The sequence below is a fragment of the Micromesistius poutassou genome (assembly GCF_964030765.1).
Source record: "Micromesistius poutassou genome assembly, chromosome: 8".
NCBI classification, from domain to species: domain Eukaryota; kingdom Metazoa; phylum Chordata; class Actinopteri; order Gadiformes; family Gadidae; genus Micromesistius; species Micromesistius poutassou.
In genome coordinates, this window is record NC_140278.1 from 17724191 (window position 1) to 17742931 (window position 18741).

General features: G+C 46.5%; 4 protein-coding genes across 4 annotated transcripts in view; 2 read left to right on the forward strand and 2 right to left on the reverse strand.

Moving 5' to 3' along the window:
* Window positions 1–822: 822 nt before the first annotated feature.
* On the forward strand, window positions 823–2512 carry aicda (activation-induced cytidine deaminase; the record flags this gene model as incomplete). Its single annotated transcript, XM_084471057.1, has 5 exons — window positions 823–842; window positions 1279–1444; window positions 1676–1958; window positions 2195–2310; window positions 2456–2512. The coding sequence occupies 5 exons, from the start codon at window positions 823–825 to the stop codon at window positions 2510–2512; spliced, it is 642 nt and encodes a 213-aa protein (XP_084327183.1).
* Window positions 2513–2848: 336 nt separating this feature from the next.
* Window positions 2849–6228, forward strand: LOC311351848 (adaptin ear-binding coat-associated protein 1-like; the record flags this gene model as incomplete). Its single annotated transcript, XM_084472000.1, has 7 exons — window positions 2849–2943; window positions 3784–3884; window positions 4731–4835; window positions 5350–5431; window positions 5534–5642; window positions 5763–5907; window positions 6116–6228. 7 exons carry the CDS (start codon window positions 2849–2851, stop codon window positions 6226–6228), a joined length of 750 nt encoding a protein of 249 aa, XP_084328126.1.
* A 1658-nt stretch (window positions 6229–7886) lies between these two features.
* On the reverse strand, window positions 7887–10985 carry mfap5 (microfibril associated protein 5). Its single transcript, XM_084472009.1, has 7 exons — window positions 10869–10985; window positions 9764–9842; window positions 9618–9650; window positions 9412–9450; window positions 8909–8996; window positions 8489–8562; window positions 7887–8395 (listed from the first exon to the last, which is right to left on the reverse strand). Exons 2-7 carry the CDS (start codon window positions 9804–9806, stop codon window positions 8283–8285), a joined length of 390 nt encoding a protein of 129 aa, XP_084328135.1. The 5' UTR covers window positions 9807–9842; window positions 10869–10985; the 3' UTR covers window positions 7887–8282.
* A 6441-nt stretch (window positions 10986–17426) lies between these two features.
* Window positions 17427–18741, reverse strand: part of sbk3 (SH3 domain binding kinase family, member 3) — a gene marked incomplete at its 3' end in the record, with an annotated part of 5117 nt that continues 3802 nt past the window's right edge. The window contains 1 exon segment of the mRNA XM_084471992.1: window positions 17427–18197. Coding sequence (XP_084328118.1) covers window positions 17427–18197 — 771 coding nt within the window.

The following is an 18741-nucleotide window of genomic DNA, read 5'->3' on the forward strand; positions in this document are numbered from 1 at the left end:
AAGGACCATTAGACATACTGCGGAAAAGGGAGGAAGCGTGAAGTTCCCAGACTAGGAGCGTATTGCGGGGGAAGGACAAGAATGAGCCGAGGGTCATGAAGGCCCTTGACACCGATATAGGCTAACCCCACCCCCCTCCCCCCCTTTTTTTTAATAATAAAATAAAAGTGTGCGGTGTCTCGAAGAGTGACTGGAAAGGTTGAGGAGGCCAAAGGGTGGGGGTGGTTCGGTAGAGCCTAGATCAAGGCGGGAAGGTATCTGGAGGGTTTGATTTTATGATCTGGGAAAACAAATGTGGAGAGGCTGGGGACTGGGTGAGCTTTTAGGGTGTGGAAAGTTCCAGTCAGTTGGCAGAGTTTATGGACGTATGTGAGAAACTCCAAAGGCTGCAAATCGAGTCCAAAAAAGTCCCCTCATGTGTGGTCGCTCTGATTGTATTCCGATTAATTCTTCATTGTGTCATGTTTCCCCAATAAAAAATATTTTACTGCCTCGAATTATACCGCCATAATGGTTTCTTTTCAACTGTGCAATAAAGATTTTACAACACGCGCTCACGCCTTGCTTCACTGAGGGACATAAACAAATAGTAAATACAAAAGTGAGCAACCAAACAGCCTGACTTGGAATCAGTTGATGGTGCATTTAAAAAAATAAAAAAAAAGTTTTAAATATTCTGCCATCCAACCAGAAGCGTTCTTTAAAGCGCGCGGGCTGTTTATGTAGCCCCCCTCCCCCAGAATAAACATACACACACACACACCCCCTCTCATTTAAATTCATGTAATCGGTTCATTGATTGTGAGCGAAGCGACTTTCAAAATGATTAGTAAGCTAGACAGGTGAGCCATTTCTCTTTCGATTTATGTTTATTTCTGTTTGATGCATAATGTCGAATGAATTGCTTTACTGCCTACAAATAATCATATTCTACAGATAATTGTGAATATATATATCTATATATCTATATAGATATATATATATAATAAATTAGGCATGACTGATATGATATTATTTGTAGTAATATTTGATAAAATATCTGATTAGAGGTCATCAAAACTCATTGGTCTATCACTCATCTCACAAGCTGGCTTGGGTCAGAAATGCAATGATGTAAAACAACTTTCTCCTGGTTTCGCAAAAAGTTGTTGTGGACTGAAACTGAGAGTGAGAGAAATACACTCAATGCGATACTTGTGCGATGAATGGTTGACGATTACAGATCCTAACCGCATGCGTTTACTGAAACAAGCTATGAGCTTTTCTCCTATGTCTCAGTGTGCTCTTGGCCCAGAAGAAATTCATATACAATTACAAGAACCTGCGATGGGCAAAAGGACGCAACGAGACCTACCTCTGCTTCGTAGTGAAGAGGAGGCTCGGACCTAATTCCCTCTCCTTCGACTTCGGACACCTACGCAATCGCACTGGCTGCCACGTAGAGGTGAGAAATAAATAGTATTTGAAACCATTACCATGACTACTCGTATGAGTAGGACTACTTTCCTCCAATGGACCATGACGGTTCCTGGCCTTCTCTAGACCTTATCAACCCTTACACCTTAGACAACGTCTCTTACTCTTGTACTTCACTCATCTTCTCCATGATGCCCCTCACCACTATACCTTCTTCATCCTCCACCCCCCCTGTTTGTGTGGTCATATCCGTCTCCAGCTGCTGTTCCTCAGCTACCTTGGGGCACTATGCCCGGGCCTCTGGGGCTGTGCAGGTGACACAAGCCGAAGACTGAGCTACTCCATCACCTGGTTCTGCTCCTGGTCTCCCTGTGCCAACTGTGCGGCCACGCTGGCCCGGTTCCTGAGGCAGACGCCCAACCTGCGCCTCAGGATCTTCGTTGCCCGCCTCTACTTCTGTGACCTGGAGGGCAGTCCGCATGTAGAGGGCTTGAGGGACCTGAGGAGGGCAGGGGTCCAGGTCAAAGTTATGACCTACAAAGGTTAGCCACTGTGTGTGTGTGTGTGTGTGTGTGTGTGTGTGTGTGTTTGTGTGTGAGGGTGTGTGAGGGTGTGTGTGTGTGTGCGTCAGAGAGAGAGAGAGAGAGAGAGAGAGAGAGAGAGAGAGAGAGAGAGAGAGAGAGAAAGAGAGAGAGAGAGAGTGTGAACATACTTTATTATAATGTTTAGAAGTCTATTGCCAATGGCCATCTGCCATTTCCTTTCCTTTCCTTCCCAGACTACTTCTACTGCTGGCAGACCTTCGTAGCTCACAGGCTGAGCCGCTTCAAGGCCTGGGAAGGGCTGCATACCAATTCTGTGCGTCTGTCAAGAAAACTAGACCGCATCCTCCAGGTAAAACCTGAATAAATAAACGCTTTAGTTCACTTAACATCAGCGATTGGAACAGCAATCTACGTTTCCAAAATAAACAGTTGCTCCACCCAAGCTGTCTGATCCAGGAACTACGTGACATAATTTTTCGTTCCTTCCTTTACAGCCATGTGAAACAGAAGATTTAAGAGATGTTTTCAGACTTTTTGGACTGTTAACCTGACAGTCTCGCCTTTCTCTGGAGCCGTCATGCTGGTCAGCAGATTTTTCAATAGAGAGCTTTTTTAATGGTTGATTAAGTGAATAAACAAGCAAACTGTATAATACTTTTGTGAAACCGCCTATGTTGTCAAATAAATGCTAATTTGTAATAAAGTAAATGTTTAATGTGTAATGTTGTAATTTTTCGTCATTTTACATGAAACAAACCTCCCTCGTCATTGGTATTTTAATAAAAGTGATGTTCAATTAGTGCGCAATTACACCGTGCAGTACGACAGCGTCACCGTTACCTTCGCGCGCCGCCACTCATCGACCCACTGATTTAATTAAAGGCAAGATGGCGACCGAGGGTGCGTACGAGTCGATCCTCTGTGTTAAACCCGATGTCAATGTTTACCGAATCCCACCGAGAGCATCTAACCGGGGTGTACGGTGAGTTGTGACGGCTATCCACATCATTTAGCCAATAATTTATACAAAGCGTATTTCATTGATGCTGCGAGAGAACATTACATCATCACAGGCAACCCTAACGTCCTCCAAGTCATCTTTACCTAGGGACCATTTGTTGTGTTTTTAATAAGGTCGGGGGAATAGCTCATTGTTATTATACCCATTTTAGACAGTTTAGAGGTATTGTCAACGTTCATGTGGAACAATACTGCTCAGCTATGCACCTGTCAATATGACATTAGTACCCGCTCATCCAGCACTGGGTAAGCAGATAGCAGCTATAGCGCGTAGGCACCAATGTGCTGCTGTAAAAACAACTGATCCAACTCGATATCATGATTTTTTTTTTTTTTTGCTTATGTTTCATCCACACGTATATGACAAGGCATAGTACTTCTCTTGACTTCATTAGCAAGTCGTGCGATGTGAGTAAAAATGATGTGTTTGCCTGTGGTGGTGCTGCCGCTGTGAGCTAGTGCAGTGCAGCTGTATCCCGTATGGACAACAGTAGCCTGGGCCGGGGTTTCCTCAAACAGGACTGGTTTACCACAGAACCACACGATACCCCGAGTCCGCTTTGTGAATCACTTAGTAACTGCGGTGATGTAATATCCCAGCCGTAGGTCAGGGTGAGATGTCGAGTGTAATCGCTTGAGTCACGTTTCTTTTGTATTATAAAGCTGTTGCACCAAAGACGCACGGATATTACACAGACGACTCACACACTCTCTCTAAACCCCATCTCTGTTGATTCATGTCTGACGTCCATTCTCTTGAGTACTAGCCTCACCATTGTCTCTGAACTGTATTGTCCGTCAGGGCAGCCGACTGGAAGCTGGACTCCCCAGACTGGACTGGACGTATGCGGGTAACAGCCCGGGGGAAAGTAGCCTACATTAAACTGGAGGATAAGATCTCTGGTAAGCGGGTGAGATTGGAAACAACAACCACTGGTTGAACTGCCATTGGCACTGCAGTTATTTATCTGCTGCCTTTTATGTCACCACCGCCCCCTTTTTGGTCACTATCCCGTCAAGGTGACCGATTCAATCTTCCAACTAAATATACAACATCCCCTAGCACTAATAATACAATAATAAGCAAACATGTCTTTATACTGAGTGGCCAGAATAAACTACAATCATTGTAGATGAATTGGGTAATATCATTTATATGCCTTCAACTCCTTTGATATCCTTAGTATTCAAAACAGACCGAACTAGACTGCAAGCCCCTAGTGCTGTATTTAATTAACCTGATGCACCAGATGGTTTCTTAAACAGAACCATCATCCTTGGAAACTGTTCGGATAGGGGCAGGCACTTTCAAAAAATACTTGGCCGGTGATTGGATGCACCTGTCCATCAGGTATCAAGTCGATCACGTATTTCCTCATAAGACGCTGACACAAAGGCATAACTTGGATGCCTGGAAAGTGGGATTCTCGCGGGATTGTAAAAAAACTCACACGGTGAGTATTTAATAGTAGCGCGGCACGCCTAGTATAATGGGGGACATGCAATCGAGGAATACATGGTGGTGTAACAAGGTCAACAGTTGGTTAGAGTACAGTATAGCGTGTATATTCATAAATCACAATGATGGAGCTTTTTGTTCACTTTCAAGACAAGGACACATTGATAACCGCAGTGCCAAAGCGCTGTGACAACACCCAGCCAAGTACCAGCTGGCTGATATTTCATCCGCATCCCGGCGACCCCGTCAGCGCTCTTCACCCGCTGCTGTTCCCTCTTCTCTTTCCGCAGGGGAGCTGTTCGCTCAGGCCCCCATCGACGAGTTCCCCGGCATCGCTGTGGAAACCGTCAGCGACTCCAGCCGCTACTTCGTACTGCGCATACAGGACGATAGCGGTACGTCGTCGTGTGTTGTGTGACGGCTCGCTGGCGGTCATACAGGATGTGGATGTTGGGAGATTGTGGGATAACCATCGGGTGTTTTTGGAGTTATGGTTGATTATGGTATGGTGGTAAAGTTGGAATTCTGTATTTTTTTTGCCGGTTTCAAAATAGGCATCAGGCCCACAGTGAATCATGATCACAGGATGGCAGTCAGGCTGGATATCTTGTTTGTTCATTGCATTATTAATGACTATAACTCTAGTTGTTGTTATTATTAGAAATTGTTCATGCTAGTGCTCTTAACTATATCTATATTGATAACATTGAATATTTTGATCAATTGAGCAATGCAGTCCTGTGTGTAGTGTGATGAGGTGAACATTGGCACGACCCATGTTGTACATTGAGACGGAGCGCAAAGAATGTGCAAACAGGGACCAACACCATGTTCAAACTGAGGACTGTGTCAGCACTGACCTTGTGTGTCTGTCAGCTGGATAACGCTGATCTTGTTCTGCTGCTCCAGGGCGCAGTGCCTTCATCGGCATCGGCTTCGGGGACCGAGGGGACTCCTTTGACTTCAACGTGGCCCTGCAGGACCACTTCAAGTAGATGCTGCCCCGCCGCCCAGTGCTCTTGCCCAGTGTGTTCATTTTTACCACGACGCTCATGGAGTCTCTCTCTCATACCTCTCATCTGTTTGGTCCCAGGTGGGTGAAACAAGAGGATGAAATCAGCAAACAGGCACAGACTCCCGACAACACTCCTAAACTAGACCTGGGCTTTAAAGAAGGACAGACCATCACGCTCAATATCGGGGTAACTACTGTGGTTTTAGTTTTTTTTTTGTGCTGATATTTCAATACCGAATAATGTCTACGTTTGTAATGTGTCTGAGATGCAGTGAATTTTCTGTTTGTTTTGCTGTTTGTTTTGTAGCAGTCCAGAAAGAGGGAGAAGGCCCGCCCACAGGGCCCAGGGGGCTTTGGGCTCCTCCCCCCGCCTCCTGCAGGAAAACTGGCCCCGCCCCCTTCTAAATCTGACAATCAGAACACGCAACCTGCTGTGGAAGAAGGTAACATGGGTAGGTTACTGCACCTTGACGACCCACCACTAAAAAGCTTTTGAGGATCCTTTGAAGATAAGATCGGATGGTACTTTATTAATCCCAGACAAGAAATTTGTGAAATTACTAAATGATATAATTGGTTGGTATAATACATTTAAAATAATATTCTGGAATGTTTTTTATTAAGAAAATCTGTCTTGTCTGTTCTTTTTTTTCATCCCAGGCTGTCTGCTGGATCTGGACTCCAGTAATGACAACACTGTACATGCTCCAATCTCCAACACCACCGCCACCTCCGACCTGTGGGGGGATTTCGACTCAGTAACCCAGAAGTGAAGGAAGGGTTCTCTCTTCCTTCCACTAGTTCTCTTTTTCTCTACACAGGCTTACATTATGTTGTTTTTTTTATTATTATTTATTTCAGTTATTGCCCCCTCTTTTCCAACAGAACAGTTCCTTAATCAAGATGCAGTTTCAGTTCAGAATTGGGTATAAGTACTCCCTAATCCTTGTTTCCTCCCTCTTCTCTTTCTCTTCCATCCATCTGTCCCCGGGGTTCTGGTCCCATTGTATCGTCATGCCTTTCTCCTCCTCCTCTATTAAACTACTACAATGGAATATCTCCCACTGATGCATAAGAACAAGGGAGATATTCCGATAGGGACTAACTTATGAATTGATATTATGTACAGAGAGTAATGTAGATATATATTGTCAGTAGTTTGCAATTAGTGTCATTTGTTATTTGTGTGTAGCTTACTTACTTTTAAATCCCCCCCCCCCGCCACACACCCCCCCTCGAATATGCACTGACGGACTGTCTACTACGCTGTCTGTTGAGTTGATCATCAGCAAAGTCTTAGCATTTCAATGCAAGGACTGTTCTAATAATAGACTAAAGCTACAGGCAAAGCTTTACCAGGCCTCTTTGAAGAAAACCGCCAGGCTGTAGCCATCCCAGCTGTCGTACATGTGCTCTCCGCCGCCCTCTAGTGGGACGCCATCGGCCCTGCAGACCCACTCAGGCATCGAATTTGGGCACTTATATGTTTTGAAAAGACACAGCCGTTTATGTTTTAACACAAGAAGTTGATCCTTGGCACAGAGTGCAAATGCATTGAAAAGGAAAAGGAATAATACCAATAATGAGAAAAAAAACACGGTCTGGAAGATGGAAGGAAGAGCCATGCGTTTTTCACCTCTGAGCAGAGAGGAATGAATTAGTCTGTGTGTTGTGTCATCTCTACCGTACAGGGCTGGCATGGCTGGGGCCGGGTGAGTCACACGGACCGTGACCTCTCCTGGCCCAATGAATAGGTGTGTGTGTGTGTGTGTGTGTGTGTGTGTGTGTGTGTGTGTGTGTGTGTGTGTGTGTGTGTGTGTGTGTGTGTGTGTGTGTGTCCGCACTGCTCTGCCAGTTACTATGGTGTTCTAGATGAGGCTCTCCCTGATGCTTTATGAGAACATCTGCAATTAAGCTAAGTAAAGCAAACTAGCATGGAGCGCTACTCCTGTCACATTCTACGTGTACACATTTTGTACAAAATGGTTCTCAGCCCATCATGAGTTATTTCTTTCAATTAAAAAAAGATTCTCTTGTCTCTTATCGTATTCTGATGCTAACAACGCAGGACTGGGCTAATGCTTGCCCGATGCCATGTCCTGTGTGTACAATTTACGCTTGTACGTGAGGAGGTGCAGCGACGAGAGAGAGGGAGACTTGTGGTGTTGGGTGATGTGTGCACGACGTCATGAACTTGTCATTGATGTATGTTGGTTACACAGTGAACGCGTGTGGGGCAAGTGCGTAAGCCCGCTAAATATTATGTCAATATTTGTTCATTGTACAACTGAATAAGAATTTATTTCAATCAGTAATTGTTAACTACACTGTTTATGTGTATGTACATGTGTATGTAAATGGAAAAAAATATATAAAGATATCCTGCAATGACTTTAATTTGTTTTGGTTTTTAATAAAGTTTATGGCATGGGAAGGAGGACATCAGCTATTTAGTGATAGTAGTTGGAGCAATAAAGTTGATTATACTTGTAATGGTGCACAACTTGATTTGCAGTTAGTGCCTGGCAAGTAATCACAGGTTTGTACAACCTTCAGAATAAAATGATGTTGCTATATAGCACCTAGCTGACTAGTTATTCCATGTAATCAATCAACAGAAAACAGCAGATCACATTATCCTTGTCCAGAATCATTACTATAACGTGCTAATATGAACCTAGTATGGTGTAGGAGGGGGAGAAAGACACCGTCAGGTGTTGAGAAGTGGATTTATAGTGTTATGGGTTGTTTTTATGACTACGCCCGTGGGTTGTGTCTCTAAGGACCTGCAGTCTCGCATGTGGTGTATGCCACCATGTTGGCCCCATCAAGGCTTGTTTGCCCAGGTTTTGAGGTTGCCACGGTGATCCTGACAGCGTTTCTGATTGGTTGACCTCTGAAGGCGCTTCGGCCATCCGGCCTGCTCCCTGCACCGCTCCGCTGGAATAATTTTAAAGCATACAGATGTTAATACTATGGTAATGGTGTGTGTGTGTGTGGGGGGGGGGGGGGGGGGGTTAGATGATTTGTCACCTTGAAGATACTCGTCGTCGTCACAGAGAACTCTGATGCAGATCTCTTTGTTGATTAGATAGACGCGAGGCAAGCTGAGGGAGAAGCAGAACACAGCACAAAAATGAGCGAGAAAGCATCAACAGTGAACGCACCCTGGCATTACAGTTGACTTGTGGACCTGATACAATGCCTGCAATAGGGGAATTCACCCTCAGATTTCACTATGGAAGCCATTTGAAGAAGTATGGCTTAAAATGTTCGCATACCATACATGAACAACAACATGCAGCAACAAGAACATGTGTGAGATGGGAGAGAAAGTACACAAAAAGGTATGGTTGTATAATTGTTAACTTCACTTTTAAGTGTGTGTGTGTGTGTGTGTGTGTGTGTGTGTGTGTGTGTGTGTGTGTGTGTGTGTGTCTGCAAAGAAAGTACCTGTAGAAGCACATGGAACCGACACACTTCTTCATGGGCCGCTGGACTGAGTACATCCTGGTGCAGGGATACTTCTGCTCACTGCAGTCTGCATCCACAGAGAGACGGGGTCAGCATGACAAAACCAGCCATCGCGCACAGCAACATGCACTGGTCATAACACCGACCAGACCAAGTGACATGAATTTAGACTCTATAGGTACGTTGTGGGTCACTTGCATTGGCCCTGCTTTGTTTTCTGGTGCATTCGTCAGAAACAAGTCGGAGAGGTTATTCTATGTTCATTTTGTACGACACATCTCCCTTCACGTTATAAAGATCGCCAGGAGCCCCCGTAGTTGTAACTTTTGGCAATCTTTCTGGTGTCTGTGATTATTTTAAGAATCTGAATCAACGACACAGAACCATTAATGCCAGCCCTGGCGTGGTAGAGGCCCACGTTGTTCCGATACGACTGCAGCAGCACTTTCATTCCAATAACCCCCCTCCCCAGTTACACTCACTGGGTGGCAGGAGGGGGATGACAGATGTCCCAGGAGCCTCTATAGAAAGTCAAACAAGAAACAGAAAGAAAAAGAAAAACACGATTAGGATTGGGAAAGAACCCTGTCCCCGCTGACCCGGGGCGGTGAGTCAGGCGATGGCACAGGGCGCGTGACGTAATTAGCGTCTTGATCTGAAGTGTAGATGATGAGATGGACGCTATTACCAGTGTGCTGGGCCTGGACGACAGCTGTGAACGCTGCGGAACGAGAAACCACATGAGGGGAGTGTTTCGCCGTGCAAAAACAAACACGCCAGCGACTCAAATGCAATTAAACGCCTTGATTTGTGTGTGCTGTTTGGCAGGGTTACCGTGGAAACTGCAGAGGAGCAGGACCACTGGAAGGCCGCCCATTCCTCGAGCTTGTAAGAGGCGAGTCTTTTTTACGAGCTGAAGGAAACGGTGGAGGAAACAGGTCCGGGTGATTTCACACTGAGGAACTGTTCAATATCTCCACTGTACACTTTTTTTTGGGGCCATTTAATTTTTCCCCATAATCTGCTGGTGCCTCGCATGGGAATTTTTGGCAATTGCTTCTGAGACTTTAGGATACCACAAGGTTTTCCGCAGGTTTTGACAGCAGGCATCATTGCTATCATGTTATTCAGATATTTTGTTAATGTTTTTTTGGTTTTAATATGGTCTGAAACTTGACAAAAGATGAGTGGAAGTGAAGCACAGAGGCATGAGAAAACACAATTAAGTTAAAAAATTCCACTCCTGCTGCAGTCACTTTTAATATCTTGCCCTCCCTCTGTGTGTGTGTCACTCTCTCTCTCCGTCTCTCTCTCACGCTCACTCTTTCTCTCGGACTCTCTCTCGCTCTCCCCCGCCCCCTTCCCCCCCCCCCCCCCCTCTCTCGCTCTGTTTCATTCTCTCTCTCCCTTGCTCTCTCTCCATCTCTCTCTCAGAGTCTTGGGAGTCCAAGACATGAGTTCTCTCTAAAGAATGTGTTTTTTGTACCTACCCTATTTGAACAGCCCCACAACCCCTCCTTTTCTGTTACAGTCACACATTATTTTTTTATTTTCTTTTCATATAGCATATCTTTCCCTATAACCTCCCTATAACTGTCACACTCTGGACATGTTGACTATAAGAGGTAAAGGAATGCCTTTACGTCCACGCCAGTCCTGCACTGGTTATTTTCCAGTCTGGACCTCCTGTATGTGTCTGAGAGTCTCGGGTATTTGCTTATGAGGTTAATCCGTTTAAACAGGTCGCATGCCACTATTCTGCATACACGCAAATCACAAGTCGTTTTCTGTTATTATAACCTCTATAAAACTCCTCAAAAAAGCATCAAATATGTTCACCCGAAATGTTGTTTTAAAAGCCACAAACGTTTAAATGTGTGTATTACCTAGAAATGCATGCATTATGGTAATATGAAAGGCATATGAATTGTTTACTTACAAGTTTTCTAGTCGTGTCGAACCCTTGTTAGTTTAACAAATGTTTTCCTCTTCTTTCCCCTCCTTTTCTCCTTTCTCATTATTTCTTCCCCCTCCTCCACCCATTGTCTTGCTTTTCATCATAGCTGTTTCTCTCTCTCTCTCTCTCTCTCTCTCTCTCTCTCTCTCTCTCTCTCTCTCTCAAAATCTGGGAAGAACCAATCTGCTCCTGTTGCATTTTGAAAGATCAAATGGTTCTTTTTCGTAACTATTTTTACCAAATGTTGTTCTAATGTTATTGTTATTATTGTTCTAATTATACTAATATTGAGTTAGCATAAGGATTTAATAGGAACATTAAAAATAAGATTTTGCAGTCAAACTGCCAGAACTAACTCTTCATTGAGCCCTCTAAAGTGTCAGTCTTTATAGAAAAGCACAGAATCTGTTCTGGTTAATCAGGAGTAGCTTACTATTTTTTTTTTCAGGAGCTACCTTGTAGGCCTGCATGGTTCCAGACACAAGTGACATAAATAACCATATAATGACCATGCATTGACAAAATAATGGACAGTATACATCACTTAACCCTGCATTGCTCACTCATTGTATAAAGGAGACTATAAATTGACTGATTATTAACAGGATCTTCTAATGACCCAGTCCAATATATACGTATATATTGAGGAAGGATTAGACACACACCACTGTACCAGAGGCTGAAATGTCTGCTGAAATATTCAAAAGTCACCAGCAGGTGGCGGAGCAGATGTTAATAATAATGTCTCGGGCATAAGACATCTCAAGCGATAATATATACAAGACAAATAACATATTGATATGCTTACCATGAGTCAATGATAATTAAATTAATAATTTAATTGTCCATAAAAAATGGGGCAAAGACAGTTTTACAAACTTGTTGGTTCCTTGTGTTTCCTTGTGTTTAAAAAAAAAAAAAGAAGCATTTTAGAAAGTGCAATGTATTTAAGATCAACAGTCTCTGATACCCACGTCGGGACTCCGACCCGACCTAAAGGAACTTGGTCCTTACCCACGTCGGGACTCCGACCCGACCTAAAGGTCCTTACCCACGTTATTGTGCCTGGCAGTAATTAATAGCTGAAAATACAAATATTTGTTCCTTGCAGTAATCATGGATTCATCATAAGCACACGTGATAGGCCTACTGAATATCAATATGCCTTTGTGCCATTTTGCAATGCATTATTATGACCTTCAAATCAAAACAATAAATCAATTCCTTGATTATGGCAAGTATTGGCGTATGTAAACGTTGTTGTTGTTGCGTTGTGCCTAAAAATGCAAAGCGACTGGTGGTCCCTCTCCATAAAAGTGCTGAGCGAAGGTGAAGCTCTCTTGGCATGGCTGTTAAAGGGGGCCCTATGTTGTCAAATAGGTGGACTCACACTGGTACCACTGTGGCTGAAACCTGAAGCCCCTCAGGCATCCCTGAGCCTGCCCAACATACATTTTACCAGCATTCTCCAGGAGCCACATCCACCCCCCCCCCCCCCCAACACAAACACACACACACACGCGCGCATGCACGCACGCACGCACGCACGCACGCACGCACGCACGCACGCCTCTGAAGGTGTGTGTGTGTGTGTGTGTGTGTGGGGAGGACGGGGACACACATCTTCATGGCATATCGAGGGGGGGGGGGGTGTTACAAGCATTCTGAGGTCAGTGCGTGCGTGGGGGGTTGCCCTAACAAGGCCCGCTGGAGGGGGCCGATGACAACTTGACCGATGTAGGTGCAGTGTGTTCTGATGGGAGGGAGGGGGGGAGGGGGGAGGGAGGGGGGAGGGGGGGGGGGGGATCAGGTGATCAGGTACTGGAAGCTCAGCAGGAACCTGATGAGGTTCCTTCCTGCTGATGTCCTGCACTGATGTCCTGTTGTTGAGAAAGGCGAGGAGGGGAGGAGGAGGAGGAGGAGGAGGAGCAGGAGGAGGAGACGGGGGGGGGACGACGACAGTGAAACGGAAGAAACAACTCGCCGACATTCGAGGGGGAGATCGGAGCGGGAGAATTGACGAGGCAAGGGAACGAGGGGGCGGTGGCTAAGAGGAGCATGCCAGATAGTAAACACAGGATAATCTCTAGACCTGTTTATTGGTTGGAAGTGACTGCTACTCCCCCCACCACCCCCCCCCCCTCCCCCCCCCCCCCCCCCCTGCCCCCACCCACCAGGCCTGCAGCAAGGCAACCCCGCCCTGCTGGTAACCAGATCCACATGAACCCTTCCACTCAAACCCCGCCACCCCCTCTCACTATTAAACCTTTACTCACTCTTTCTATTGTTTACTCTCTCTTTCTCTTCCCCCCACGACAACAAAACAAACAATTCTTAATTTTGCCGCTCTATACAGTATATCGCGTAAGGGGATGTATCTTCTCCTTGCGACATTCACACGGTTTTCCACTGACGCACGGCATGGAGGGCGTTATGGAGTAACGGCACCCTGACACCCCTGGCTCAATTGACATTTGGCGCATAAACTCCTAGCTGTGTCAAAGAGATAAGTGGAGCTCTCAATGTGGAGTTGGCTCTTTGACGTCGCTCTCTGCTGAGAGGGGGTTGATTCGTGCAAAAGTTGCACACACACGTCGTCGCCTGCAACACCACACACTAATAAGCCTCCCCTGTGTTTATAAAGAACCGAGGGGAGGTGTTTCTGGTGTTTTGGGGGTACTGGTAGCTGTGGATACCGCCGGGACAACAGCATCAGAACTCTGTTTAAGCTGATGTATGCAGATCAGAGATCACCATGTGTACGGATGTTGGTCGCTTTTCATTTTGCTTGGGATCTGTCCCCAATAGACGTAATGGTTTCATAAAAATCTTTTGAGTAACGCTGCTCTCTGGAAAGGGATCGGGCAACAACCTTAATTCCTCATAGTGGACAAATCTATATTTCTGAGTAGGGTGCATTTGTTTTGCTTTTCCACCTCCTGAAATGGCCATGTGTTCAAAGTTGAGGTTCAAGTTCAACCTCAAAACTGAGAGGGTGAGAGATAGAGAGAGAGAGAGGAGGGCAAGCAGTCATCTAACCATAGCTCTGGGTAGTTTGTCTTTACCCAGCGGGATACATTTCAGACATTTGGCAGGTTAAGCTCTTAATATTTCCCCATCTGTCCCTCCAGACATCTTCCACATATCAGTATCTGTGCTATTCAGCGCTCGGCCCTCCACCACACGCCATCCATCTGATTCGCTTTACACTTATCTGGCTTAATTACATGTCAACACGTTTTTTCATCATCTGACAGGACATGTCGGAACTCACTTCTCCGTGTTCAAAGGGGCAGGGCGGGGGGGATTTCTCCTTTCAAGGGATTACATGCTGTGTCATTACTTTGACCTACAGCCCCCAACAGCCCCCCCCCTCCCCCGAAAAACAAAACAAAAACAAAAGCCTGATCTCTACACTGAGAGCTTGGATTAAGAAATTTTCCTCCTGCAAATTCCTGACCTATGTAGTTTACAGACTCTGAGTCAATCTGTTCACTTTCCCTAAGACTGCATGTTGGCTCTGTATATGGAAAGACCTTTCCTACACCCGACCCCCCACGATACACACTATTGCTTTCTTCTCATTGACTTCCATGCACAGGTGTCCATTGAGCTGTTGTGGCCCCGTCCACCCAGCGCTCTGTCCCTCTGCTTCTCCCTCATGGATTTGCGCCTCGATGAGCATCTTTGAACGGCCACTCTATTGTCCCTCCATGTGTTTCCATTTGTCACGATCCAGACCACTCTTAACTCCCTCGTCTCCCCCTGTCACATGACTGCCTACCCCCCGCCCCCCACCACCAGCACCACCACCACCAGCACCACCACCACCGACCCCTGCCCCTCATGCCCCCAGTTTCCAGGAATACAGTTCATTGCATAACGCCATAAAGCCCTTAACTCTTTGTGATATTACAGGCAACAAGTGGGGGAGTGCTGAGTGTAAAGTGTTAATGTAAATGGAACACGTAGCATGTGGTGCAGTGGCGGAGGGCTGTGGTGTCCCCAGGCTCTGAGTGTAGGCGCTGACCCCTCTGAACACCAAGTGCTCTGCAGAGGGAGGCAGGGGGGCAAGGCCCAGAGAGATAGATGGGGAGAGGGAAGGAGAGAGACAGTGGGAGGGAGAGGGAGAGAGAGAGATACAGTGGGAGGGAGAGAGAGAGTCAGTGGAAAGGAGAGCGAGAGTTAGTGGGAGGGAGGGAGAGAGAGACAGTGGGTGTGAGGGAGAGAGACAGTGGGAGGGAGAGAGAGAGAGAGAGAGAGAGGGAGAGACAGTGGGAGAGAGAGAGAGTCAGTGGGAGACAGAGAGGGAGGGTGGGGAAAGGAGAGAAGGGGGGAGGTTGGAGAGAGGTGAAACAAGAGAGAGAGGTTAAGAAAGAGTGAGAGAGGGAGGTGGGGGGAGGTAGGGGGAGGGAGAGGGAAAAGGGAGATTGAGGGAGTAAGGGGTATAGACAGTGAGAGCCAGAGAGACAGTGAAGGGGTGTAGACAGGGAGAGAGAGACAGGCAGTGAAGGGGTGTAGACAGAGAGAGAGAGAGAGAGAGAGAGAGAGAGAGAGAGAGAGAGAGAGAGAGAGAGAGAGAGAGAGAGACAGGCAGTGAGGGCATCAAGGCCAGTGAGATCAAAGGAGAAGTAAGTGACAAGGGAGGAGGAGAAATGGAGACACAGAGAGAGGGAGAGAGATTGAGAGAGATGGAGGTCAAGAACCAGCTGTCTCACAGTGTTCTGTGTGAGCGCGCTGATCAGGCCCGCCAGTGCCAAGACAGAGTGAAGGTGGACTGGAGCTTGGGGGGGTGTGGGGGCATGCAGAAGCTACAGGCCTGGAGAGAGGTGATGATGAGCGGTGTGTGTAAATAGATGGGCCTGGCGTCTATTTATAAGGCCGTCTGGAGTGGCCCTTAGCAGGGGTTAGCCCAGTCCTCGCACACACTGCATTAGCAGCCTGCTACTGACAGGGCTGCAGGCCAGCCTCCTGGACCAACTGCAACGCTAAAGTTTCCAGAAGTCATTGACGCCTTAATATTTTTTTTTATTGCATTGCAAATGTGTCCATGTGTAGTTCAATCCAGTATTGGGCCAATTTGCTTATGCCCATATTGTAACAAATATTTGTATTTTCACTGTGATTGGCAGTTAGTTGGCAAAGAACAGCGGTTCACATGCGATGGCCATGGATATTGAAAGATTTATGAGGCTTGTCACAGCATCATATTCATCCTATCTATTTAGCATTGGAAGAGCAAGCCCTCCACCACTTTGTCAGTGTAAGCATAAGATGCATTTCTGAGGCGCCAGTGGCTTGAAGGTCATCTTACAGTCCTCCTATTCTTCATTCTTCTTGACAGATCTAGTGCAGCGGTCAGCGGTATTCAGGTCAGGTGTTCGTTTGTGAGCACCTATCCCGGTGAAATGTTTGATTGTCAAAGAGATGTCGATCTGTTTGTAGTTTACAGTATTGGAGGTCTCTTTGAATGGTGGTGGCCCATGAAAAGAGGCCTTGGGTTCGACTCCTCTCACTATTTCTCTCCACCATTACTGGTGTTGGCAGAAAGGCTGGGAAGAGAAGTAAAGGGCTATCAGGATCTCTATCAGGGTGTATTCTGGAGTCCAATTTTAGATGGAGCCGGTCCGCACCTGTTGCCTTGCCCGCCTAGAAAAGGCATCACGTTCACTAGCAGCTATAAAACATAACACGTCTAGTGTAATTTCAAAGATTTATTTTGAGATATTTTATGAACTTCATCTATAAAATCTTAAAGTTACATCCTAATCAGTTGCATCATTCTTCAACAGCCATCGTTTTTCAAACCTCACCGAAGACTTCCTACACAGTCATGTACACAGTGTAAATCATCATTTACACATGATGTAAAATTATGACTATAAGGGGCTTATAGTCACTGTTCATAAACAAAGGAGTGGAATGGTTCTTTAATTTGCCATATTTCCCCCCATCCCTCATGGTAACACTCAGCTAGCATAGTGCTGAATGGGTCGATGAACTCTGAAAACTCTGGTAGCAATGACATCGTAGCAGATAGCACCAGTTTTCGTTTCAAAACATTTTCTAACACATTTCTCATAAACTATACATTTCATTAATTCTATCAGCAAAATAATTGAAAAAGAAAATCCAACAGTATAATACAGCTTTTTGATCAAAACATTATGATATTAGCTACCTTCTCTATGGAGAACATACTGTATATGAACATATATACTATATATACCATATACTCATACACTTGCACACCAACACACACACACACACACACACACACACACACACACACACACACACACACACACAGACGCACCCAGACACGCAGACACCCACACGCATTGCAAATTGCAAAATGTACAGCATGTTGTTATAAACATACAACATGCATCAGTATTATGAAGCAATTTACAAAAGAATAATCAATATTCTACAGCAGTATGTATCCAATCACACACTTCCTCCCCCCCCCCCGCTATTTATTCTATATGAAAAAATATGAATATCAACGATTTACTAAAAATAAATACAAACCAAAGTCTATCTCTCTGCCCGGCCCTCCCTCTCAGGTTCCTCCTCCACTCCTGCTCTCCCGCTTATACTCCTGGCCTCCTTCTCGGCCTCCGCCTCCTTCCTCTCCTGCTGCTCCTCGTTCTCCTTCAGCCAGGGCCCACCCAGGTAGCTGAGGATCTCCTCGGGGCTCCCCCGCCGCTCGGGCAGGGGGTGCAACAGTTCCTTGAAGAGAGCCATGGCCAGCCGACTGAAGCCCTTGAACTGAGTGGGCAGAGGGTTGCTCCTCCTTTCCTCCCTCTCCTTCTCCTCCTCCTCCTCCTCGAACCTGTCCTCGCCGTCGCCGTCCCGCTCCGCCTCGCGCTCAAACCACCCCCGGAACCTGCGGTAGCCGGCGGCGTCGTCGGTGCTCTCCTCCCAGGGGAAGCAGCCGGTGAGCAGGCAGTAGGTCAGCACGCCCAGCGCCCAGCTGTCCACGCTGGGCTCCACCGTCATCCACAGCGGCTCCACGGGCTCCGGGTCCCCGCTGAGCTGCCGCCGCGTGTTCTCCTGCTCCAGGGCCTTGACGGGCTCCACCTCGGGGGTGCAGAAGGGCGAGTCGTACCAGACGCCGCGCACGCTGGTGCCGACGGGCCGGGCCAGGCCAAAGTCGCCCAGCTTCACCCAGCGGCAGGCCCGGTCGCACAGGAAGATGTTCTCGGGTTTGATGTCGCGGTGGACGAAGCCCAGGGAGTGCAGGTGGGTCACGGCGCCACTGAGCTGGGCCATCACCCTCTGTACACACTCCTCCTCCACCCCTGCCTGGGGACAGGGAGAGACACAGGGATGGAGAGGATGGATGGAGGGTTACAACGTATAGACTGCAAGCATCATCACATGGAGGCTCTTCAAGATCAGAGGGGAAAAGGTTGTTTCATGAATACGTTGATTCTATTCTATTCTGTTGTTTTCTAGTTTCTTCCTTCCTTGCCATTCATTTGTAGGGAATGGCCGGTCTGGTGAAACCCTTGATTATTGAGAGCAGGCTAGCCTCCACATTAATGTGTCAAATTTTCCTGGCAGAGACACAAACCGAGGATGAGGCCTGGATGCGATCCGCCTGTAATGCCTCGATTTGTTGTTGACATAATGAAGTCACAGCAACAAGATCACAACTAAATCACGTTCTTTGTTCTATTGAATTGAGACAGAATGGGCTTGCATCTGATTCAAGTCAACTTGAACATATGATTTAACCTCAGTGGCCCACATCTCTCTCCTAGGGTGTTCCCGAGTGCTCTAGTGGGAACACTGTGAACACAAAGTTGTGCGTTTGTAAATCCATATCAACTTTCCATCACACTGA